Consider the following 27,363-nt stretch of genomic DNA (forward strand, 5'->3'; position numbering starts at 1 on the left):
ATACCTGATGCACAGCACTGAATCCAGCAGAATTTGTCAGGCCATTGGCTCCCTGGTAAATCCCTGTTGTGCCTAAGGGAGAGAATATCACGCTTATAAAACACAGCAGCAATCAAAACAGTGGGATATATTTAAATAAATTATTTCCAACAGGAAATAAAGTACCTGCTCCCCAGAAATAAGCATACAGTAAATCTTGACAAACATAGGCTGTAAAGACTGCAAGCTAATACTGAGGTCTGCTTACTGAAAGACATTCAAAGACAATGACCCAATTTAAAATTCTGTCACTTCTTTTTCCAATAAATAATGGAAGAGTTGTGTTTTTTTTTTTTTTTTTAATGATCTTTTTATATAAGAAAACATCTTGGATTACATTTGCAGTCTCACACACACACACACTTTCATGCATAGGTATGTCTTGGAATCTTGTCTTTATGGACCAGGTACCTAAAAATTTTTAGAAGGTTGTTTGAAAATTCATACTCTGATGTTGGTACCCCAAACATAAAAATAATATTGCTGAAGCTTCTGGGCCAGCAGGGAGCAAAAACATTGCTTCATCCTGTGATATTAAGAAGAGAAAGGATGGACAGGTGAGTTTTACATGGTTCCTTCCCAACAAAGTAGGTGATATCTAGCCAAGGCTTCCTAGCTGTGGGAAGCATTAGTGCAAGAATTTCATGGTTAGAGAAGTAAAGGTTCAGAAAACAGGAGGTTCGGACAGTCCTCCTTTGACAGACAACTGAAAGCTTCTTGTCCCCTGGATCCTAGACCCCTGGGCAAGTTCTAGCCTCGATTTAACTCCGGTCTATGCTGTTTCCCATTTCAAAATTTTCCTCTTTGTATGGATTGAGAATTTCTCTTGGGACCACGTGGCATGATGCTAATCTATACCAAAAGTCTTCTTCCCATGTTGGCAGGAGTGTTTGCATCAAGGGATAGCTTCATGTACAAGTTGCAAAGGCTGGATTATGCTGACTCCATCCTAACAGAAGGTTAGCGAAGCCTAGGTTAGGTTAGGTTAGCCTACGAAGGGCTCCAAAGGGTACTCAGCCCCACTGCTTCCACAGTGACCTAAATACAGTGAAAGAGGTATAATTTTGTTGCTGTGTAGCCACAGTGGGCTCTTGTCTATGCTTCATTTTGTCACCTCAGAGCACCATCAATTGAGAAATTGGCCCTAATAAAGAGCCTTTTCTTCTTAACGTGTTTCTTACCCTAGGAATGATTTTGAGCAGTGCTGTTTTAGCCACATGAAGACGTGGAGACAGTCATGTGGCATCCTTTCTCCAAAGATCCACTTGCTTGTTTTTATTTTAAGACACAAGATTAGCTAGGGAATGGACAGCTGAACAAACTCCACTCTGCCAAGTGCAGCTACAAAGCACAAGCAGTGAGAAATAAATCTCACGCCAAAAAGAAACAAGAGGGAAGATCTGCCTTCCAGAACTAATTTGCTGCCACATGTAGCCTTTAAAAATAAAAGAGAGCAGAGAGGGGGAAAAGAGGGTGCAGGTGAGTGCTGGATCTCTGGAGCCTTCTTTGGATGCTGGCTGGGGAGAGCTGAGCCAGTGCAGGTGGGTTCAGGTGATGCCTCCCCCTAGCACTCACCCCTCAGAGGCAACCCCGGGAGGAAAGCCAGCACAGCACCCAAACCCTCCTCCTCCACACAGCCCGTATGGGGAGACTGCCCAGAGCAGCATCCTGACAGCGGCAACACGTTCAGCTATTGGCATTTCCCCACCTCCTACCCATGCCAGGCGTTGCTTTTCCACATCAGGAGGAATCTATTCCTGTGGTAAGCAAGCATTTCTCACCACGGCAAAGGGGAGTAATAGAGCCCCAGCGCTTACAGGCAAAAACAACTTTCACAGAACACAAAACAGCTCTTGTACACCAGAGCTCAAAACAATACAGGGGGGAATTTTTGATCCTCCTAAACTGTCATTTAGAAACAATCCATCATCCTTTATTAAAGCTGTCAAGAGGGGGATGAGTTACCTCGAGGGACTCACGCTTTATGTGTAAATTGTGATGAGAACACGTTTATTGCTGTGCTACCTGCACATGATACCATAGCTTCCCGGTTTCCAAATGATCTGAGAGAATTACAAAAAGGAGAGACCTGCACTATTGGAACGAGCTTACTTTGAGCTTTGCACCAGCTGTGCAACATCAGTGGGTCCGTGCATACACGATCGGGTGTGAGCAGGGAGAAGAGGGTAAAAAATTCAGGGGTGAGGGGATGGGGAAATGATTCCACAGCTTCCTGCAGTGCTTTGTGACTAGATGCTACCTGTTGGATTTTGCACTGTGGTTTTGTGGAACACTTTTGCCATTTTAGCTGAGCTACCCCAGGTACAAGTTCAGGTAACCCCACAAGCTTTCACAACGTGGCTCCCTCTGCCCAGCAGGTTTTCAAAAGGAAGGACTGTGGTGCTGAGACAGAAACTAAACATCTTATTTTTTTTTTTACCTGTGTATAAGCCTGGTATTTCCCAAAACCTTAAGTTCAGCAGGCCTGGGAACAGATTTTGGCAAATCTGTTCACTGATTCTATCCCCTGACAGTATCCCGACCAAGCACGAGTATCAACTCAAGTACTGTTTGTCTAAACTGAGATCAAACACAGTCCTCTTTTTCTTTCTTCTCCTACAGCACCACACTAGGAGGAGGGAAGCTCCTCCACCCTAGGAATACTCAGCGCTGCTAAGCTCGGTATCTCTTGGCAGCTCAGCCTTGTTAGAGCAGAACAGGTACAGATAAGGGCACTTGAGAAAACCAAGCAACCAAAGCTAGTAAAAATTCAGATTTTCTTCCCAGCTTAATAAGGATGAAAGGCTGGGGAAAAAAACAACCAACCAACCAAAAAAAAAAAAAAAACCACAAAAAAAAGCCCAGAATTAATGGAATGAAACCAAAAGATCTTGAAAATCCAGGTTCAGAAATATTTCCTTTTAATTGCACTCAACATCAACATTTGTCTTGGGGACTAGAGCTGTCTCTCACAGGGATGACAGCTCAGTCCCTGTTCCACTTTACAGGCTAGACTTCCTGGAGAGACCACATTTTCAATGATGAACAATCAGTTCAAATGGAAGGCAAACAAACAAGCACCACAGTCAATGAAAATAAGGATAAAACCTCCCTTTTCACCCAAAGAAGAGCAGAGAATGAGCCCTGCTAGTTACAGTTTCTGTGAGCAACCTCGCAGAACTGAGCCACTCAGAACCCCCATCAAAACTGGCCCCCAATGTTTGTTTTTTCCTTCCTAAGTTGTTGATAGGAAATAAAAATTTTAGTAATAAAATTAATTTTGCTGCATGAAATTTTGGTTTTGCATCAGTAAATTTTACACTCAAAAACCACTGGAAAACAAACCTTACAAGCTGGCATTAGCAATTTATCTCTGTTCCCATTTTTTTTTTCAATTGTCTTCCTAGATAACAGCACTTGAAATGTTCAGAGGTAGGTTGCAATGACACTAGAAAAGCAGTGGTTATGTTCAGTGGGGCACTTCTAGGAAGCTGCTGGGGAAGCAATGTACATAAACGTTTGTCCCCCTCCCGTTTCTGAATGGATACCGCCCATTTTTACATGAGTTTTACTTGCATATACATTGGCATATTTTCCTGGCTTCTGAAGACAGCACACTACCTCAAACTGCAGCTGATTTTACATTTGCAACACCGTAGATGAGCAAGTGAGTAATTTGTTTCTAACTATCTTGGTAGCTCAATGTTGAGTAATTGCATTCAAATTCCTGCTTGCAAATCAGAAACAAGCCTACGATCTCTGCTTTTGCATCTTCTCCATATGGAATATGGTTCACATCTGTGTTCAATCAAACCAGTTGCTAAATGTCACAATGCCCTCATTCACAGGTAGCTTAAAGAACATTTAGCTGGTAATAAAACAATCTGGATTCTGGAGAAGAACAGCTCTTCAGATGTATGGTACCAAAAACTTTCCCTTTAAAGTAAGTATATCACAAACACACTTGCATGAAAAGACACCGCATAAAAGCCATGCATATGCTGTACGTATTCAGTGCCGTGGCTTCTTGATAAGTAGATGTGGCCCTTCCTTCTATGAGTGTCCAAGGGCAATATTTATAGAGAAACTCTTTGTGAGCTGATTGATGTTATACGTTCATACAGATGGATTTCATTTGCTATGTTTCCCTCATTCCAATTTTAATGCAAATATTTTCAAATCTATACCATGGTCAAAGATAATTTTCAACGGTGTGTGCATTGCTACTGCAAAAAATTTCACACCAGCTTCTCCTACTCAGACTCTTCCTTTTGCTCTTTCCATTGCTGCAGCTACAGGCTGTATTTCTTCCTTTCCCTTTCAGGCAAGGGCAAGTAAGGAAAATAAGGGAATATTCACAATTATTTTCAGTATTTTCAGAACTAAGCTCTGGCACGGCTAAAACAAAAAAAAAGTTTTATTTCAGCTTAAGAATACACAGTACAACATAGGAATATTGGTGTCTTAGAGAGTTGTGATTACAAGAAAGAATGGACCTGTGGTGCAGTTCGGATCAATACCACAGCAAGCCTGAAAATTAGTTTATGTTCTTGCATTACACAGGTCAGAGGGACCCTGTCATCAGAAAGGTGTTGTCTCAGTCTCCTGTGCTGCTCAGAAAAGAATAATCCACTATATTTAAAAGAACAGATGGTTTGTACTTCCAGTATTCAATAAGATACTCAAAAACCAGAGGAGACAGCCAGGTTCAACTAAGGTGGACAGCAGGGCACTTATCACGGCTCCCTGGGTAGACAGCACTATTTGCAACTCAGAACATGGCAAGCTGGACTGAGACAAGGGGGTTTGGAGGACAGCTGCCATGGGCCCTTCTGAATATGCCTGAAATAGAACGACGACGTTTAGATTGAAGTGCTTCCTCTAACTCGTAGATGAATCACACAGCGGTTTTAGGGGGAGTTCTCTCAAAGGATTATTTGACCACTTAGCACTAATAAAATAAATGCCTACAGGGTTCAGTTGAATTGCATGGTATTTCACAAGCTTGCCTATAACGGCTTGTATAATCTTACATTAGCAAGCTGTTTTCCTAAAGGAAACAATGTTGACTATGAGCGAGGCAAGGAAAGGCCTTCGCCTAAGTCCCAGCAGAGTGTGCATTACTCTACGCCACGAAGAACATCTGGATGAAGATTTGCATGGTCATTCAAAAAGGTTCCTTGCAGTGCTTTAGCTCTCTGACAAGCTAATGTTTCCTGTAGTAAATATTGCCTTCTCCAAGCTGCTACTTTTTTAGCAAGAGGTTAAGCACTCCTCAAAATTACCTCCTACCAACTATACTCCAGTGCCTTGTAATGTTCCAAATCCTACAACATCTGCCTGCATTTATTGGGCAAGAAAACTCATAAAATGTTGCATGGCTGTCAGCTGTGGAGGTATTTCAAGACTATCTGACCTGTTAAAGGAGAAGAAAAACTCAACCCATATGTACTTTGCAGCATATTGCTCAACTGTTTGCCATTAGGCATCATGAACCCTTCCCCAAAAACAGTCTTGTATTTCTGTCTGAACAGGCTCAGACAGTATGGGGAAGAGCACACTATATTAACCTAGATGAAAGCTTGGCTCTACCATGTTATAGCACTTGACATCAGCAGTGTCTATTAAAGAATATTGCTCCCAGGAGCATACAAACACCTCCTGCAGATAATACTCCCTGACATGCAGCCCATTTAAAACATGCCCCTTCTTCTCCCACTACAATCCCATTCACTCCAGCTAACCTGACCAGGTGTTTGTGGGCACTTCGAATGGTGATATAAAACACATTTTGCAGCACAGTTTTTCTGTGTCCAAGCTCTTCCCTTGCTGCCTGCTTCTGGGAGCACCCGAGGCACGGAGCCTCAAAGAGCTTTAACGAGTGACAACCAGGCCGCTTGTACAGGCCTGGCTTTTACCATGCTTTGGAGCCTGGTCACCTGTAGAGCTTAATCGAGCCCAACAATGGTGTTGAAAGTGCTGGGATGGTTTACGTTCACTCTCAGGATTTGAACCCTGGGAAAGCAATTCAATTTTATCATTTTTTTTTTTGAGAAAGTGTTCCTTTTAACCACTCCAATCCAATGATGCTGCGGCTACAGAAGGAAATCACATTGGATTGTCTTCAAGAACAAATTGCAAGGCAATGTTTTAGGCTAAAAAGTGAACATCCTTAGGACAATGAGGTAGATTCTTTCAGTGCAATCCCTTGTTGAAATAAGCATCAGCAAAACTGACTTTATCTGGGGGACTCCATGGGCACCAAAGATTAAAAATTCCTCCTGCTGCAGGTTTGATGCGGGGCACAACCCTGCTGCAGCCCCACTGACAGATAACTGGACACGATAAAGGAAAGCTGGATTTGATACCCGCTGTTCTGTTTAGTGGTTATGAGTTCCCAAGTCACCATTTAAATCAAACAAGCCCTAGAACTTCTGCTGTCATGTAATTGAGGTAAAAACCTGCCCTGTGAGCATAGCCATGTATCTAGCAATTCCCTTCCCCTTGAGCAAGACAAATCTCTATAAATACCAAGAGAAAAGAAAAGAGCAAGCTGGACAGCATGTTTCCACTCTTTGACCCATCATTTACGATCAAGATAACTTTACTGACTGCTTCCTAGAGCCAGACAATTGCCACAAGGCTTTTCCAGTCCCTCTATGCACTGCTTTACTACTGCAATACCTCCGGGAAAGTAAAAAAAAAAAAAGGAAAAAACAGTGACCAACAGAGGATGCTCAGAGAAAGGTATGAAAAACAAGACAAAAGCAGAATGATCTGCCTGGTACTGCCTCATCAGCTTCAATTAATCTGCCAGATACAGACTTTCTAAGCCAAATGTATATCCTCTTCTTTTTATCCTTAATAACTCTCAACAGGCTCTTGGACTCTTCTTCAGACAGTGCAGGTATTGTAGTTCTACAGGTCACAATACTGTAGAGCACAAATTTCAGTATTTGAACCCTGCCAATACAAATAGAAAGTGTATCCAAATTACATGTAAAAAAACCAACCAACATGCAAGAAGGTTATCTGATGCCAACACAGCAGTTAAGAAAGTCCTGATTTGCAAAGCCTGTGCTAAGTGAAGCAGAGTCAGACCCTATTTGTCCGCAAACATCAACACCGTCTTTGATCATATGATTGCACTCTATTTTTTAAGGCTCTATTTTGAGCATTACCTCACACAGTGCTTAAAATGGAGATAAAACAAAAAGCAGTACAAATACTGCACTGGTATCATGAATCATGGATCCTAACTTTCAAGTGCTTGCCTATGCAGGTACGCTAATTTTTAATGTAAATTTCATATGTAATTTTATACTAGCTCTTCTATTGCCTTGTAGATATTTTCAAGAAAACATTATTAGGTGTTCCAAATCAATTATTCAGTGAAGCTTCTGTAACATTTTAGCATATTCCATGAGAACTGCATTATAACTGAATAATCAAGGCCAAGTTCATAATTTCCCAAGCTGTTACCATCTGATGATTTTTTGACCTACAAAAATTAAGAAAATACAATCCATAAACAGAAGTCTCCACAACACCCAAACACCTCTGTAACTCAACTGTTTTCTGTGCTGATGTTGCATCTATATGAAAGAGAACAGTAATTTCAAAATTACTTATTTTTAAAGCAGAAATGTTAACTGCAGATATAAGCTGATCCAAACATATATGCCACCTCTTAGCTACCAAACCTCCATTAAGATATGAAAAATGTTCCCTTTTTCTCATCCACTTCTTATTAGCTCTATAGCTCTCTCACTTGTACGAGATGTCAAAACTGTGATTTAAGATCTCATTATAGCAAAGATGTATTGTTTCCTTTGAAATACATGCACCCGTCTGGTCTCTGAGGTCTCAATAGAAATCTCAGCAGAGCCTCATGTAAAAAGGATTTTAGTGTAATGTTTGACCGTTTCATTATTCATATTTTTTCCAGTTTGTTCAGTTGTAAAGGCATCTACAAAACATTAATATGTAAAAAGGAGAACACAGATCCAGGAACGAGGAGACCTTTCTAAGATAAATTAAAATCTTGGCTATTGTTTTGCATGTCTCCTTGCAGATGTCAAATCATCACCTGAAGTTCGAAACAGCTAAAATAGACATCTTAATTGCCATTTCTTAAGCCCGCCTTTCTTAATGACTATGCATACCTTTCTGGCTATTGCTCAGGACTGTAATCTTGGAAATCTCTCATAGTCATATTATCTAGGTTATACCTAAACTCTAAGATTTCTTTTTGCCTAATATATGGCCTCTCCAATCCATGCAGACACCTTTTTGCCTAATATATGGCCTGTCCAGTCTATGCAGTGATGACGTACAAACAGCATTTACCACGATCACTGGGCAGCACTCACACTTTTTATTTCAACATCAACACCCAGACAGGCAGCTAGATGCTATGGATATCAGGCCCGGAACAGTCATTCTGATGTTTTGTAGAAGACACCCCCAGAATTTTATCCAACACTTTCTGCAGTGAACCTGTGAATTGCCTTACATTCAAGCACATTTGTCTGAAACTACCTGTAGTTCTTAACACAGAGATTTGGACAGATACTCTGAAACAGGAACCACGCTAGGAGAATGAAGCCTCATGAAGCGTCAAGCAGCTCTTCACAGCAGGCAGCTGGGTGTGGGAAAAGCCCTTCTCCACACAGCCCTCTCCACACCTTCCTCAAGCACCTCAGCAGATATCAGATACCTCCCAAGCACACGCTCTGTCTCAGAGCAGGCTCCTGGTTTCAGCTGTGCCACTATCACAACTTAGGTTTTCTGCCACTACTTCGGAGTTTCCATGAGTGCTACTCAGCCATGACAACCTGTGTCCCCATTCAAACTTTAAGCCTTACCACAAGCCCTGGTGTTTCTTAAGGATGAAGGCACTGACAAAGACGCGTTACACCTCTGATAAGCCTCGACAGAGAAAATGTTTAAGACTAGTTGTCAGCCCCTTTCTCTCCTGCAAATATACATTTGCTTCAGAAACATGCACCCTGGTGCCTACTCCCTCCCGTGGCACATCCCTTCCCAAGTCCCTCCTTGTTTAATAAGGACCTAGGAATCTGTTTTAATATCAACTACAGTAAAGTTTCTGAATAGTAGCACCAAAAAAGCAGTAAATAGGAAAAGTTAAGGCAGGGCTTTCTCCTTGGGTCTCAGTAGCACAGATCCTTGAAGCTTACAGTGCATCACTGTCAACACCTTCGCCTCTCCCCACGAGTTCCCTCTCCTGTAAGATAGTTGTTTCTTAAACAAAGTAAATGTAGCATGGTCAGCCCCTGGTGTTTAGAAATCTCTGAAAGGGAGATTGTGCTGTTATTCTGGGGAAACTTGTATTTACACTGTAAAAAGTGAGGTCTGACCCCTCCTGAAAAGAGGCCTCTCCCCGCTGAACTCACCATTGAGCAGAGGACAGCTTTGCTGCCACAGTTTTAGACTGCAACTAATGCAAACCAGCTGCGAAGCAGAAGCATTTGAAAGAGGCTACTCATTTGCTACTGAGGTTTTAATTTTATGAATCTAAGGCTGTTAAGATTGACAGTTTGCTGAGAATATTTTCTCCGTCTCCTTTATTTTCTGGGACTTATGGGTTCACTATCTGTATGCCAAAGTGTGATCCACATTTCTCAAGTGTAAATTGAGATTTACCCTTCTTGCACATTTCATCACTAAATATTTAAAGAATCAAGCTTAAAATTAAACATGTCGCTTTCTTTGCAAAATTCATGCATGCAGAACTAACTGTTCACACCAAATAGATATTTATGGGCTCACTTTAAATATGTAACACACAAACTTGCACAAGTGCAAGAAATTCAGGCGTCTCTTTGAAAACAGTATCAAGATACTGACAAGGGCCAAAATGTTTCAAGCATAATAAAACATTTCAATCAGTTAAATGTTCAGATTTTACTTTGTCTCAAGCATAAGCAATTTGTTCCACAAACATAAGCAACATCCATGATTAGTCCATTTCAAATCAGCATTGCACAAAATATATGCCACTTTCTATTCATTCATTACTTGACAGCTGATCAGAACAGACTCTACAAAGAAAACAAATGCTCAGCAGTAGCAAAGAATTTCACTGCGTAGGTCTTTGGCCCCAAATTTATGTCTGTACTGAACTCAATACTACTTTGCAATTCCTTGGCAAAGGAAATTTATCCCAGTTACGTAACCGAATTTTCCTTTGTAATGTAAAAAGTATTTTGCGGGTAGATGAATTTGGCTATTAAAAAAAAAAAGGTCAAATCTTTTCCTGCCCAACAACAGTATCTGCAGTATCTGCACAGTTTTAACTGTTGTGCAATTTCATAGTTTCATACCAGCTGTCATTTTAGCAATAATAACTGAAGAGCAAGGCATTGTCTAGGAATTAATGACAAGCTGGGAAGAGATGGCCTGATGTGCAATGAGGGGGTAACACATGCTCATGTGACCACAGGAAATGCTCTATAAGCTGGCTGCTATTGCTCTCTCTACATAGCTTATGGTTTTTTATATTAGCTAACACACTGGCACAATTTTCTCATAGTATTTCACATAGCTGATTAAATGACAAGTTTATTACATTCCAAAGACTTCCTTAAGCATTTGATAATTCATTTGCTCCTATGGAGGTTCAGATTCCGTTCTGTTACGCTAACGTGAAGTCCAAAAATATTCTTTCCAAGTGAGCAAAAGGTTGTCAGGCTAATATTCATGGGACTAAAACCCAAGTCTGCTCTTCACTCACAATCCAAGGGACAGGAAGATCAACACATCAGGAAGCGAACAGCACGCAGAGGGATGAGAGATGATGCTGGATGAAGCATCTACTGCCCACGCAAATCCGAAGCAACAGTTTGCAGCATCAAGAATCTCCTCCAGTAACCAAGGATAAATACATACAAGGTGTTATAAAACTAGGTAAGGTTGTCTGTAATATGCAAAATGGCTAGAGGGTAGATGCATAAAAAGTATCTTTGAGGGTTGCTGTAAAAAAAGGGGGGGGGGGGGGGGGGAGAGGGGCTGAGAGGTGTTCCAAAAACAAAACAAAAAAAACCAACCCAACCCAAACAAACAAGACACATTTTAATTGGAACATTTGTTTCATGTTCTGACCAGCTATTTACAGCCTTATGAAAACAAAAGGAAAGTAATAATTATCATAAGCTGTGGAAGTGTATGGTTTTACTAATCTTAATCAGCTCTACCAGACATGGTATCACAGACAGATACACACCAGCGATTCAACCAGAGAGTGCTGGGTTTGAGAGCCCTGCTCTTCCATTTCTTTGAGGTATGGAACCATTTGGGTAAGATTATGCTTGGCTGGAGTACAAAAGTTTGCCCTCCTGCAACTCTAGTCTGTTTGTGCTGTTACCATTAATGCAGTGAAGCCAGAAAAGAGAGTGGGTGCATGTCATTAGCTTATTTGGGCCCCTGCCCAACATTTTCGTCAATTACCAGTTTAGACAGTAAACTCTTTGGGACAGAGGCTGAATATAATCTTTGTCTTGTATTCCATTTCTACTACTGAATAATAATTTGACCAAAGGTCTGAGCAAATCACTGAACTGCTAAATTTTCATAAAATGCAAACTTAGAAAAATATGTGTTAAAAAGTAAATATATTTCTAATATCTAGCCTATGGTGTTGTTCAGTGCTGCAGCTGTGTACTTACATAAGGATCTGTTAGGAAATGGCATATAGAAGCAACACTTCTTTCCCCCAGCATTACAAATGTATTATTTTAAAGACAGAAAAATCTAATTCAAACTGACACTTTTTCTTCTGATTCATGGCTCTGGAAATAAGTGGCATCCCTCAACTGGTCATATGCACATTGCAAATATCTTAGCTTCATTATCAAATATTATTTTTGTAAATACACTAATGGCCTGAATCAATGCTGTAAACATCACTGATTAAAAAGAAGAGAATACTGTCCCTCCTTCAGAGTAAATAACACTAGATTTCAGTCTATTTGAATGTTACTCAGTCTGCCAAAATACTATCATACCCACTCTGTTACATGGCAATTAAAATCATTATTTCAATCTATAGTAAGTTTGCGACACGGTTTCATGTCATTTTTGTCAGCTATGGAACTTGCCAACCTCATCTTTTATATTTATATGTCTGTGTGACATATTGCATTAGCTATTTGGCTTAAAAGCCCTTCCACGTTTAATTTATTTTCATGCTATGGAAGCATGAAAATAGATTTCCCCTTCTGGCTGTCCACAAAATATTTTTTTAATTTTTTTTTTTCTTTACCACTTAGTGACTGAAAGAGTGTTTTATCCTCATTATTACTTTTCAGTGTATTCTGTTCTTGCTAAAGAACCAGGATACAGGTGGAAACAGCAGTTAAAAATGTAAAGCTGAACACTACATTGCATCTGCATCATCTGTGTTTGTAATGAAAATGAACGGATTTAAGGGAGAGCAGAATCTGGCTTCAAAAGTGGCACATTATTGACAACAGCCATCAGGGAGGTGAGGCCCTGACACACAAATCCCAGCCAGAGCTTGTGCTGGTTCCAAAGAAACATGAGAGCAAACCAATCAGTTCCAACTACCTTGGCACTTACTGAAGGAGAACATTTGTCCTAGAGCCCTATGAGACAAAGTATTTGTCACCCAAAAGGTCATTAGTCCGTGATTGCATAACACACCTATTTCCTGGCCATGTAATTCATAAACGAGGGGACCGCGAGGATTTCATAGCCTGCACAAGCTGCTCAAGATTCATGGCCTGACCACCCATGCCTGCAGACAGCTTCACTGTGTTGCTCTGGGAGCTGATGCTCAAGAGAGGCCAACATCAGTCAAAGTTATTTCACTTATAGGTACTTGAGCTACTACTGTCTTAAAATACTTGTAGACCTAAGCTTGAAAAAAAAGCCTTTTTCCTCACACTTTAACATACAATACTAAGCAGCAGGCACTCGTGGAGATTACTTTCCTTACTGATCCACTGCACATGTCAGCCTCTTCAAGATCCCTTCTCTCTTTTGACATGACATAATAAATATTTTGTCCTTGAAGTGAGGGTTAAGAGCTTGACTCTTCAAGTCCCCCTGAAATTCGATTTTATGAAAGCATTTAAATAAAAATTTGCACTTTCAGCTGTTTTATCACATCAGTAAGAGTTCCTGCCTGGGGCCAGTAATGGGGTGGCCAATAGGACTGATGTGAACCTGGCAGAAGTCCCAACAGTCCTGGAGTTTGGGTGGCATGGAGAGTTGCTGGATTGGGTTAAGGAGATGGAACAATTGCCTCCCTGCCCCCAGGTGCTGCAGCGTGGGAAAGCACGGAGTGCACATTCCTCAGTAGCACTCAGCACAGGAAGGCTCCTAGCTTCTCACTCAAACCTTTCACCAGCACTCAACAAGGTAAATAAACTGTATGATCAGGGAAATTCAGACTGTTCCCCTGCATAAGCAAGGAGAAGAAGGGTTGAAATATTTGTTTACAACAGGAAGACACATTTACTTCTGCTCCCTTTGCCTTGGAGTAAGCACCTGCCACTTGCAGAAACAGTTTTCCTTTGTTTTCCCCTTGAATTTCAGCCAGTGAGCTGGCTGAAATGGCATAAAAATCTGAATGAAAATAAGTGATTTTATCTAACACCACAGCGTTGCCCTAAGAAACATTATATGAAGGTACCTTGGGCACATTCATGGTCATACAAACATGCATGAAGTTCCTCCCAGTCTGCTTTGGCACAACACACGCAGTTAGGTCAGTATTCTTTGCAAGTGTAAGATTTTCAAGTGGTGATGCACAAAAGTTGTTTGTCTAAACCTCTTGATTGAGCAAAGGGGCCATCTTAAAAATTTCAGTCCCAAATGAGTCAAGAGTTTGCCTTCCCAAACAGCTCAGATTCTTCTAAGCTAACACAAAGCACATGTGGGAGCTGCATTCTGGGGAAACAAAAGAAAAACACAAAACCAACACCGGAAACCTAGACATGAATACACTGGTCTTCCAAGGCATGAAAAGAAAATGCCCATACTTCTGTCAAAAGTGGTGCAACAACCATTAGTATCTCATCATAAAGCAGCTAGTCAGGCTAGAGCACAACTGCTGTTGCTCCAGGAGGGCATATACATGACACTTCAGCTCACTGACAAAGCAGCAAACAAGCTGCAACACTCCAACAGCTCCAACTGCTGATAACTGCAAGCCAGTTTTACCAAAGAGAGAGGACTTCCACTGCTAACAGCGTAACACAATCTCAAAATGAGACTGGGACATTCAAGGAGCAAAATAGAAGCCAAAAACTGAACTCCTAGTTGGAGTAGGATGGATAGAGCTTGTAGGAATCAACATTAAGAAAACCACAGCCTTGTGCCTTTTTGGTTTGTTTTTTGGTGACACATTCAACTCAGGTGTCTCCAACACGTCCCACATGGAATCTAAGCCACAAAAAACACCTTAGTGTTAGAGATGTGTGCTTTGACAAAACTGGCACGTGAAGTCTCAGCCAAAGGTAACCTCTCAATATTCAGCTTTCCTAAATAATTTCTGGAATGAAATGGATTTTACCTTGTTTCCTGGTTTATATAACTGTTTAGGATTTTATTTGCTCTTGGATTTAAAGTCAAAGCAGATGTGTCTGTCCAAGTTTCACATTCAGGGCTGAGAAGAAATACAATTTTCTCCTTCCTTTCTTCATTACGTGGGGGATAGCTAAGTGTAGTGACACAGACGGACACTTTGCCTAGAGTTTTTAAAAAAGACCCCCAGCAATATCAAAAAGCAAAATAAGAGACTTTCTCCTTCCCCTGGCTTCCACATGAACTTGGACAAGTCATATAATTCTTCTGTGGTTTCCAACCCTTGTAAAGTCTTTGAGGCAAGGACAAAGACAAGGCAGAATGCATTTGCCTTCCCTCCAGCAGCTGGATCTTGGAGTGGATCAGCCTCTCATGCGCATTTTGTACATACAAGCTTGCACTGCTGCCGGCAGAGCTGCTGCAGTTGTACATGAGCTGCTTTTAAACTAGGCAGTCTGAATAGGTGTAGTCGCAGCAGGGAAGTCTTCCAATTCACCAGAACCTAAGTTGGGCAATTTTTAACTACCTGAGGCATGTTCATTTGTGTTACTGTTACGTCATCAGCTGTAATAAAGGTATTTGCTAAGAAACAGCAAGAGTATTTGCATTTTAATCTCTTGGAATTGTTTATTTAATGCTTGGCTCAGTTCATGCACTCAAGGCAATTCATGTTCAATGCAAGGCACTTTCAAATACACACACGCTGAGGATTAGCAGAAGACGAAAGTCTAATCCTTGCATTTTACTAGTCAAGTTCAATATAAATATCAAAGTGGACTCAGAGTAAGAGACCTACAAGCGAGGAACGAAACTGCACTCTCATGGGACTCAAGGTGGAAGGACAGAGATGGAGCGACATTTTAAGGACATGATCTATTTCTCAGAACATACTCATTATTCTTTTTTGGGTGTAAAATGATTGATAAAGCTGAAATGGTTATGCCATGGTTCCTCTAATGCAACTGTTGACTCCTTGAAGAATTCTCTGGACAGTATTTTTAAGTCCAGATTTCACAGAGTTTATCCAAATCTTAATACTCCCCCTCTGATTCATGCATAATGACTTGGCAAGTTTCAGGAAAATAAATAAATAAACAAACATAATTCACAAAGATCAGGAACAAAACACGCTGGAGGAAAAAAACACGCTGGAGGAAAAAAACACGTTAGTATAGCTATGATAACAGAAACCTCCCATATGCACTTAAGGTTTCTGACCAGCAGCACCAAAATACTCAAAGAAATCAAATTTCATGCTAAAAATGAGTTAAAGTGAATCACAAAATGAAATTTCACCATTTTCATTTACTTCACTCTTTCTGGCAATTCAGATTTAAACCCTTTCAAGACTTTCTTGGAGTTGGCAAGTCAACACTGACTCTCATGAAATCTGGTGTTTCGTACAGCTTCTGAAATTGAATGATGAAAAAATAACTAAGTTTTATTTTTAGGAATAAAGTGTATTTTGGCCTTCCTGGTTGTACAACAAAACAGAGTGTTAGAAAGCTCCAAGCACAAGGCACTGTCATCGATGCCATAAGGAAATCCAATTCTCTATTTTATAACCAGTTATTATTCTGACAGTAATAAAACAGCTATTCTAAACTTATTAAGCCTCAGCTCAGGAACCTTGGGAAAAAACAGCTGCTTTCAGCTTTGCTTTTCTGAATTTCACCTCAACAGCCTGTAGTTATTCAATGATGTTGGTACTTCAGGAGATAAAACAGGTAGATGTATCTTAGCAGGCATTTGCTATGTGTTAGCAGTAAAAAGAAAAATAATATGAAGGTATCTTTTTTTTTTTTTTTTTAACTTCAATGGTGACAATATACAGCAGTTTTACCATGGAGCAGATTGTTCAGAACAGCACTGGGGAGAAGCATAATACCACCATTACTACTGGCATGAAGTGTAAAACCACTTTTGTTTTGTTTCCACTCAGAATACAGGAATTCACACTAATCCTAGAATCCCAAGGAGGCAATCACAAAATTAATTTTAAAAAGAACAAAACAACAACGAAACAAACAACAACAAAACAAACAAACAAGAACAGTCTTTGTAGAAAAGCAAAGCTTATATTGGTCATATGTTAAGTTTTGCTAGGGTATACAAGTTCTAAATCCAGTACTTCTGCCAGAAATTAATTCCTTGATGAGCACAACAGACCTCCACAGACTTACCGTCTCTCCTTCCCTGACTGCCTACACCTAATCTTTTCATTCTAATTGCAAAAGGAAAAGAATTGATCTAATAAGGGGTATATTATTGTGACTTCTCATAGCACATGCCACAAGGCAACAAGCTGTACTTACCATGCATCTGGTAGGTGTATGGTGCTTGTCCAGCAGTTGGGGTAGTGAAGCTGGATCCATAGCTAAGAAACCCACTCTGTCCCGGGGAATGGCTCAGGCTGTCCTCTGTTTTGATGCCTTTGGAACATATAGTAGAAACCAACAGCAGAACATGAGTGTTTGTCACATAAAGGTATAAAAATGCGAGTTTAGGAATTCAGAATATTTCAGATAGATTTTAAACTAATGAACTCTTTTGTTTTTTCCTATAATTTCTATTTTTTTTAGAAAAAAATCTACATTACTCAAAGAGCTCTCAAGTAATACAGTCAAGTACATTCACCACAAATGGTTGAGTCAGCTACATCCTGTATGCACCCCTGAATGAACTTTTGCTAAGACAGAAAAGCAACCATGAATAACATTGTTTTCAAAAACAATTTATGGACAGTTTTGTTTTAGAATTACTTAAACTCATTGACTCAAGAACTTTCTGAACAGTTATCAGATGCAAGCAACAATTAACAAAACAACAGAGCCTGCAGCAAACTAAGCTCAAGACTTCTGTTCTCAATAGAGTTATTATCTTCTACTTACATTATATTTTCAGCTTTGGTAGTATAATATTTATTAACAGGTCATACAGGAGGGGTTATCACCTATTCAGATAGATATACAGTTCAGGAACAGAAGCCCTGAAGCCACAAAATCTTTTCATTACTAAAATTGGGCAATTAAACTGACAATTTACAGGGGGAGCGGCCCCAGCTGAATTAAACACTGCAAGAGGAAACCTTTGCTTGTAGTGAAAGGGGCTGATATTTTCTTCCGAAATGCTGCCATGAGTCTACAGCTGTATTATTAAAATAAAAAGCTGAAAGGTATGTCTTATTATGAACCCTTTGGGTGTGATCCTCCCTCTCCTTTGCATGTCTATTTGCACAAAACCAAAAATGACCATTGGACGCATCCTGAGTATGGGGGCTAAACAAAGACCCTGTTGATGTTCTGGCTTTGGATTTATACGCTTCCCAGGCTGCTGTCGTCTTTTAGCACTTGCAGGCAAACTTGCCAAAAGACAAGTCAAATCCATGTGCCTTTCATGAAGCATACTGTTTTCTAGCTTAATGACTCTTAGAAGTAACAAGTCTGCATTTGCTCAGGTTGGAAATAATTTCTCCCAGATTATGTCTTCTCTAGTAAAATCATTTCTTTTAGCTTTAGGTGAGAATAACTGCAATATAATTTGAGTACTAGTTAGCAACAATATGACAATGCTGCATTGTGAAACACAGGAAGTTTATTTGGACAGTGAGTGAACATATTTTGGTGCAAGCGTCTGGGTCCATTACTGCCGGGAGAGCAAAAGGATTTGCGAGTGTATGTAGAGAAGCCTCTTTTCATAACATCCCATGATTTTCAATTACATCAGCACTCCGCATGCAAACACTCAACCTACCCTGGCTACAATTAATCTTCAGCAAATGGGCCTTTTTGGAAGTCTAAAAATTGTTGTCAGACAGTGAAATAACTTAGCACCAAATTAATTTCCACACAATGTTCTGTTTTGTCTAGAAACTGGCCGAGTTTTATTTTTGTGCCTAAAAACAATACTGCTTCATTGTTCTTGGTTGTCAGCCAGGTGGAGTTTTTCATATGCTGTGTCAAGTATCTTAGAGAGGGTATATGGATTGGGGGAGGGAAATCACTGCTCAAGGATGCTAAGAGGTCATCTGCAGGATTTATAAGCAGCATATGGGCCTGACACATGTATGCCCTAAAGACTCAAGGCAGTAGCAAATGGCTCTACTTTCACCTGCTCTAACAGGACAACTGTTCAGAGTTTTTCTTGGAAATCAGCCAGATGATGCAAACACACAAGTAGCTCCAGGAAAAGGGTCTCAAAACATTCCTCTTATCATCCTGGTAGAGCTTTGTCTCTGCCAAGCCCATTTCCCTGGCCTTCCAGACTGTTGCACTGAATTTCCCTTCGGTAAAAGCCTTATCAATAGCTCTATAAAAGCTTCTTGTTGGGAAAGAATACTGTATTTGCCAAGCAAACAAAGGTGTTTAAGAGCACGAGAGAAACCAGGAGTGGAAAAGGAACCTTTGAAGCCATTTTAATGCTGCAAGTCTCAGCACTCATGGGATCAGCAAGGAATAAGGAGCCCAAAGCTTTCTGTTAAAGAACTGTGCCTAAGCAGAAGTAATATCTCTTTGGTCTTCAGGAGTGGAAAGAACTTCCCAATTGCCTCAAGTGCTTGGTATTTACATGCACAGCTTGAAGACACTCTTAACACTTGGTTTGCCAGGCTTTCCACCATCAGGAGTGCTGGTTTAGTTAGTTCTCTGCCTGAACCCCCCCAGCTGCTCCTGGCCCAGCATCATCTCCCCACAGCTGCTTGCAAGGCTGTGCAGGAACGCAGGGAACAAAGCTGACCAGGGTTAGAAATGCTCACGGCACTTATAGCTAATAACCATCCATTGAAACATAGACTGTCTTCCAAAACTGTAGTACTCCCTATCTTTTCACCCATGTCTTACTTTGCTCTATGCCTTGGTTCTTCTGTAATAGTATACAGATTTTTTTTCCTAACATAGCTTTTATCATTGAAACCACAGGAAGAATCAAAGGCAAAATGTATTTTACCTAAATATCTTATTTACCACAAGAGACTGTCTTAGCAGTGAGTCATGGGAACAGTCACAAGCTACTACTACAAGTAGCACATACCACTGAACCTGTGTTTTTCATGCTGTCTCATATCCTATTACTGACCAGCTCCAACCTTACCTAGTTTGTAAGACCATATCCCAGGATATCAAAGGGATGATAGATAATTCAAAGTAATCCTATCATTTCTAACAAAGTCAGATTTTCCTCCAAGCCTAAGAAGAGAACACTGCCAAGACAGAAATGACCTTTCATTCTAAACCTTTAATCTTCAAATATATTTTTCTAACAGTAATAGGAAGATGTCCTCAAATATAACATGGTATCCAAGTACTCACTGTAGGAGGGTATGCCATAGGGCTGCCCGGGAGCAGGGTAGGCAGTGTATGCAGCAGCCTGTTGGATTCCCGCGCTGTACTGAGTCTGTCCATATGTTGCCATTGTTGGGAATGATGAGACTGTCACTATATGGGGATAATGTCTATTGAGAACAAGAAAACAGAGGGCATAAGGCAATAGTTATTATACATGATCTTCTAGAGTACATGTAAAACATTTCTAGACATTTTGATAAAATACCATCAATATGCTACAATGATGGTGAATATTTTGGAGCTCAGAGTTTACTACACTGGGGCAAAAGTTTGTTTCAGTATATGGCTCCTCATATAAACTATTAAGATAAAGCTACCTGTATGCATTGGGACTTTTTCAACTCTGCAAAATACACACAAGTTAAAAAAAAAAAACAACTCAGTACTCTGATTGCCATGTTTCATGTTGAGTCTGCCAAACAACCAGGTGTCATGGGAAACCTCTGACATTTTAACATATTCCTCTATGGTCACCAACAAACAAAGCAACATTCAAAGTGATAAGGTTTAGATTCCCAGGGGTACGAATTTTCAGTACACAATACCTCAAACCTTCTTTCACTCCATATCTAACAAGATTAGGGAAACTGGTTAGTTCACTGGGCCTGAGACATGCAGAGGAACAGGTGGATGGGCTTAAGACAAATGTATTTTAAGGTGACAAAAGTCTACAAAAAATGGCTGTTCAGCAAAACATTATTTTTAATATCACAGCACTTGGCAGAAACACTCACTTTGTGGAGTACAGATGGAGAGGACAATGTGGAGCTGCTTTGCTGTTGCCTAGGAAAAAAAATAAAATTAAAGGGTATTAGATTTTCATCATGTTCTGTTCTACAGCCAAGATGATACCATTGCTTTTACAACTCGTAGTTTGAGAAAAATATACAGTAATTAGGAGACATTGTTTTGGAGTAAATCTCAAAAGAGCTGAAGCAGATAAACTTATTCTCCACTTAACAACAAATAAATATATCTTCAGTTTCTCACTGAGGGTGCTACTGATTGACTGAGTTACCATTTTCTTCTTCGCATGGGACTGGTACCAACCATGAAGTTGGGCTTTGGTAGGATGAATCATGCTAGAGGCTATAAAAGCATCTGCTATGATCACTGAAGTGATTTAAGATCACTGCACTTTTTGCCCCTTTGCTTTTTTTTTTTTTTTTTTGATATTCTCCTAGACCGTGACTGACTTTCTTTAAAATGCTAGTTAAAACATATAAAGCCAAAATAAATATAAAAAATACAACACGGTAAATCTCCTCATTCTTGATTTTTTTGAGTTAACCATCTACCTAATTGACCTGCCAATAATCAAAATACTAAACCATTAGAAAATGTGTCATACAAGTTAAATGTGCAGGATGCTTTCCAATGTATCAGACAGTTGTGTTCTGTAACACTAGCAAAGCAAAACATGCCATCTTTATCTAGAGATATATTTAGGCTTAATTTTTATTTTTATTTTTAAACCTAAGTCAAAACTCGCATGTTGTAAGGAAAATACCATACTTAAATGCCACCATGAGTATTATTATGCAGGTTGGCTCCATAATGCCATCCAAATTCTGATTCTCCAGTCCTGGTTGATGTTAGATGTTATTAAAGCAGTATAAACGCCAACACACCTTCACAATCATCAATAATGACATTAGGCACAACACATCCAACCTTTTTATCTGCTGGCAGTTATCAATCAACACACCAAACTAATTGCAAAGAGTTTCTCCAGGGAGAAGAACATCAACCATTATGTTCTCTGCTGACTACAGCACCACCACCCCCCACGTTAGGTGCTTGCATCTATCATCTGATCTCTTACATGGGACAGGAAATTCCGCCCAAACTCAGGCAGAAAAGAAGATCTCTCTGACGCAGGAGCACACGCTGGGTGGAAAGGGAGACTCCTGGAGTGTCCCCCCTGCCTGCACATTGCCACTGCCAGGCACAAAACATCCGCAGTGCTGTCCCATGCATCGAGGTGGATGTACCCACAGTGCTACAGAAGTGCTATCCTCAGCACGAAGTCATCCAAGTCAGAATCACTTCATTTGTTCAGCAGTTTGTAAGTTGGTGAATTAAACATTTAAAGTATGTTTTATTTAATGAAATATGCAAATACACATAAGATCTAAGTACATGCAAGCAGTCCTATGGGTTTGAGTAACTTGTTATGCCATAAACCTGCAGAGAATTTCCAAAAAGCTTTGACATGCTTGCATACGAAATATTCAATCTTCCTGGTTTAACTCTTTTAAAATTGTTGTTTCCTCCACAAGCTTCTTTCACAATATTTTACATGGCTTTGTCATTCTACATTGTAACATGAAAATTACATCAAAATAGTTTTAAAAAGAGAAACATTTAATCTGACAAAAAAAAAAAGTAAATTGAAGTAAAATGCATTTTAATCTTTGTTCACTTATGGAAGCGAACAAATAGAAAAACCCCAGTGGAGGTACATGAGTTTTAACAAAATAATATTTATTATAAGATATTATTCTCCTTTTAGAATGTTAATTTGTGTAATGTTTCTTTATGTAACAATAAAACTGAAAAAGAGCTGCATTTTCTCAGAAAGAATTATATTTCAGTAAGAGATGAAAATACCTAGAACACACACTTTCTCAAAAAAGAGGCCCTTTTTCCCACAAACTTAGAAATCATCAAAGACCACTTAATAAAAAATAAACAAAATTAGAAAAAAATATATCTGTGTACTCCTGTCTCTTTTCTCTGGGATAACTGCAGTATTTAATAACCACTCTTAGAATAGATCAGAAATGTTACTGCAGTGCTGAGTTACTCTAGGAAAAATGGCTCTGGTAACAAAGGCACTGATGACCACGGGGAACAGGTTTCAGAGTGAGCTGGGCATGACTGCGTTGACACTGCTGCTTACTATTATTTCTAAGAGAAAAAGCCAACTTGAAGACGTCTATCTGTGCTGCACACTGACCCCATCTGCCCACAGACCCATGCACTGTACTCTAGTGTCTTTCCTAGTGCTATGCTGGACGCCTGCTTCACCCTCTTCTCTCTGGATATTAAGAAGAAAAAGAACTAACTCATCCCAATGTAGCTGCTGTGATAAAATCAACTTCTATGACCCACTCTTTGGTATCCCTTCTCTGAATGCTTTTCTGTGCCTTGCCCCTCTTATTGTACCCTTCTGCACAACAAACTCACACCTGACTGTGCATCCTACACACCTCTAACATGCTATAGGCAGTAACAAACCAAACCATAAAGACTCTATGCTCCTGTATTCCAGAAGCACCTGAGAAAAGTAAAACCCACCGTATCTCTGCCCTAGTTCTCTACGTCTACAATATGGCTAACAGTAATGTATCTCCCCAGCAAGAGGCACAGATGTTTTGTATTTAAAAAAAAATAAAGCAGAATAAAACATAGTAAGGCAAAAGATAGTGTTATATAAATGTACATAAACATTTATACTATAGATATAGGAATACCAGGTATAGAAAAAGACTGCTTTCAAATCCAAAGCTGGGCTTACCTGACTCACCTTCATACTCACTGTGAAAAATTTGCTTTGACTTACCTGAAAGAAAAAAGTTTAGAAAATTAGGGTTTTAGATTGTGAAAACAAAATCTGTATAATTTCTACCAATCTGTTGCTCATTACCAGAAATATGTTATATATAATGCTTTTTACATTTGAAAACCAGCAGAACAGGCAGTTTGAGTATAAGCTTAATTTCTTTTCTATTTCAGAAATACAATATCTTCAGATTTTTTAATTTTGAAAGAGCTAAATACAGAGTAAATATATGTGCTAAGAATGCCAAACAGGGATTTACTGTGCGTGAATATTCAATATGCCACTGTCACTGTCAAAAAAGGCAGGTTAAAGCTATTTGTTTCTATCCAAACGCGTACATCTACAGGCAAAATGTGTATTTGAAAATTATACTGATACGATTGCACATCATGATAAGCACCCATGAAAATAGCAGGCTAGACATCTAAGTAGACATCTACATAAGTAAGTATTGCAACTAGACTTGCTAAAATTAAAACTATTTATGTAATACAGAGCATATACTTGTGTGCATACAAAAGCTCTGGCAGTCTGAGATTTGACAAAAACACGGGTATTTTCCTGTTTTCCAAATTAACGATAACTATTTTCAGTGAAAAGAACATAATCATGGTAGCACAGGGAATCATTCTGTAGAAAAAATAGTGTATTATTTCTGTAAGAAACTTATCAACATGAGCTGTCACTCACAGATTGCTGATCTGTGGTACAAGCATTCCGTTGGCTCTTAATTATATTGCATAATAACAAATAGTTCCTGCACCAAGGAGTTTACAAAATGATGTACTTAAAAATCATTTCTAGCTCTAATCTTTTCTGCAAACACATACGTTTAAAAGGATGTTTCCTTTAGATTCTTATCCTTTCGACTGCTCTTGTAAATAGGCAGTCATGATGTTCGTGCTTTAATCACACAATTTCTAATGCCTTAGCAAACATGCAAGCAAAACATCTCCTTGGCTTCTTAGAGCCTATAAATGAAGGGTTAAACCTACTACTAAAACATAATAGTCAGGGCCTTTTGCTAACTCTGCTCCAACAGGAAGGCTGACAGATCCTGACCGCAGCAAACAATAGCTGGGATTGTACTAGCAAGAACTAGTTCAGCTGCATCACTTGCCAATAATTTTTTTAGCAGATTTAACATTCTTCTGTTTCCTTCACTTGAACAGTATGATGGGGGGAGGAGAAGGAGGAAGAGGAGGAGGAAGAGAAGAGCAGATAGATTTTCATCAGAGCCTCAACCACTGAAAGAATTTGTCCTTGGTACCTGCCAAATGTGAAACTTCAGACCAGAGATCAGCAGGACAAACCGTTTGGGGATGATAGCAATGATCTCAGAGTGATGCAAACTGGGGCACAGGGCTGCTTTGGCAAAATGTTTTTTTGGCTGCGCAGTGTGTTGTTGGGCCTGGGAGCCCCTGCGCTCCACACCCCACCAGCAGCAGCACAGCCACCAAAGCACAGGGCTCATGTTCAAGCCACCTCTGGGGCTGGGGCTCCAGTAGGGTCTAGACCAAAAGTACGAAGTCTACACAAAACACATTTTATACCTGCTATTATGCCAGTGAACAGATACATACATGCGTGCATGTGTTTACACCTCCAATAAAAAGACCTCTATACATGTAACACATTTCAATTCTGTCTGCATTCAAACCTTTTCTGAACTAAAGAATTCAGCCACAACTGGAGTAGCTACAAATATTCTCAAATAAAAATCTCAATCACTCGCTACACAGCAGAACTAATTATCAGAAGCAGAGGCCATGCATGTGGCCAGCTCTCCTTTTACATATACATACACATTATGCTAAAGCTAACAAACAGTAAGCAAAAGAGGAAGCCTACCTTCTATGTCATCTGGAGCCGTGGCATAAATGTTAGAAAGGTTAAGCTTCAATCTGTCAGGGCACTCTCTGTTTACAGTCAGGCTGGGTGGTATCACTAGATCTAGCATTTCCTTATACCTGAAGGAAAACAAAGAAAAAATATAATTTATTCATTAATTATGCATGCTTACTAATGATTCAATTTTTTTCCCTAAGAGTATAAATATTAAAGCTGATTACCTAAACCCAGGCTTCATATAAATTCCACATAATAACATTCACTAAAGTTTTCATCAAAGGAAAATGCTGAATTGCAATGAACTACTTTTTCCCTTGGAGATTACACCCATCTGATTAACGCTTTCCCTTTCTTCCTGGATTTTGCCATCCAAAAATTAAATTTCCATCTTTCTTACATGCTAGCAGCACAAAGATGCACACACCAGTGTCCAGTGAGGTTCTAGACCAGACTACTAAGGGCTGAAAATGAATCTGAGGGCAGTTAACAGCAATGTGTATTTTTACCAGATAAGGTTGGTACCTGTGATAGGAGAGATTTAGGTGTCTGGGCTAATCCTGCTATCTGCTGGATATACCCTGAAAAACTGATCCCAACTACAAAGTCTTGACCATTAGGTGGCAGTGATACCAGGACAGTCCCTTTCACATAAAAAAACTCATCTGATTTAACTGAAACTTTCAAGTGAACAATCTATGTCATATAGCATTTGAGTTTCCAAAGAAAAATGTAGTTATTTATGTGCACACATGGCTTACAAAATAATGAAAACCTACAAACTATGCATCACAAAGAGTTCAAGAAAAGACTGAATAAATCATTCTTTCAGACCCTATACACGTGAACACACCTATTCATCTAAATAGCACAGCTTTCGATATATGTGCCTAACTCCACCTGTGCAGCTTTCTGGAAGCGGGCTCCAAAGAAACCTGCTTAAAACAGAGCTGCTTGCTTCCTTTGAAGTGTTGGATGTTTTTGATAGGTACCAGAATATGGCAGTAAGATCTACGTACCTATGTTTGCAGGACTGGGTAAAGACATCTAAGTGAGTACAGCAAGGAAACTGTGTGTTATTTATCTGCATGATACATGACGGTGTTTACGCAAGGCCAGCCTCCCAGGCACCTTTACTCCCGCAAGGTTCTGCCCTTGTTTACTGTACAGCCAGTGGCTGCAGCTAGAACTACGAAGAACCCACCAGCCAAAGAAAATCTAAAGCTAAAGTTGCCAGTTTTCCTTCCTTCCTTCCTTCCTTCCTTCCTTCCTTCCTTCCTTCCTTTCCTTCCTTCCTTTCCTTCTTCTCTAAAACACACATGATGCCATAGAAACCTATGTGAAAAGGGCCCAAAGGTGCTATGTTCTTCACTTCCCACAGTCACATCGAGCAGGTCCTCAAAAAGCCTAACTGTGCTCTTAGAACAGGCGAGAGCAAATGGGAGAGAAGGGGTATGGTGGCGAGCAGATCCTGGCAACCTGCATGGGCTCCCCTTTCTGGTAGCACTAAACACACTGCCTGTACGGGCAGCTGGCACATCCCTGCTCTCAGTCAGGACCCAACTGAGCTATGAAGACAGGAGATGGCACAGCAGCAGCAGGCCAGTAGCAAGGCGCAGCACTTACTGTACAGCACGCCTAAACCATCGTGAAATTGAAGACAACAGCATAGAAATCTGAACTCTTGACACTGGGCCTCTGCAGCACTAATCTAGGCAGTTCTGTAAGAAGCGAGGACATTTTGTTTTGATTTTTTTGTTTGTTTAAAAACCAGTGTATGACTTTACCAGTTTTGAGAATCAGAGAACAAACTACATACTTTTTATCTGAACTTCTCCAATCACTTTTATAAAGACTGCAAGTTTCCGTGAGGGAGGGTAAGTATTGTTATTAACAGGTGCAGATCAGATGAAATATTTTACCTGTAACTGAACAGCAAAGACCAAAGCTGAGTTCATTTTCACTTCCCCTACCTAACAGCTGTGAAGACACTCT

General features: G+C 39.9%; 1 protein-coding gene across 1 annotated transcript in view; it reads right to left on the minus strand.

The window, feature by feature from the left end:
- The window catches only part of EYA2 (EYA transcriptional coactivator and phosphatase 2), a gene marked incomplete at its 5' end in the record, with an annotated part of 97,586 nt that overhangs the window by 33,908 nt on the left and 36,315 nt on the right, over window positions 1–27,363 (minus strand). The window contains 6 exon segments of the mRNA XM_083802218.1: window positions 5–72; window positions 16,926–17,042; window positions 19,917–20,059; window positions 20,687–20,735; window positions 23,485–23,520; window positions 25,372–25,490. Coding sequence (XP_083658344.1) covers window positions 5–72; window positions 16,926–17,042; window positions 19,917–20,059; window positions 20,687–20,735; window positions 23,485–23,520; window positions 25,372–25,490 — 532 coding nt within the window.

This window comes from Anser anser (assembly GCF_964211835.1).
Source record: "Anser anser genome assembly, chromosome: 16".
NCBI lineage: Eukaryota > Metazoa > Chordata > Aves > Anseriformes > Anatidae > Anser > Anser anser.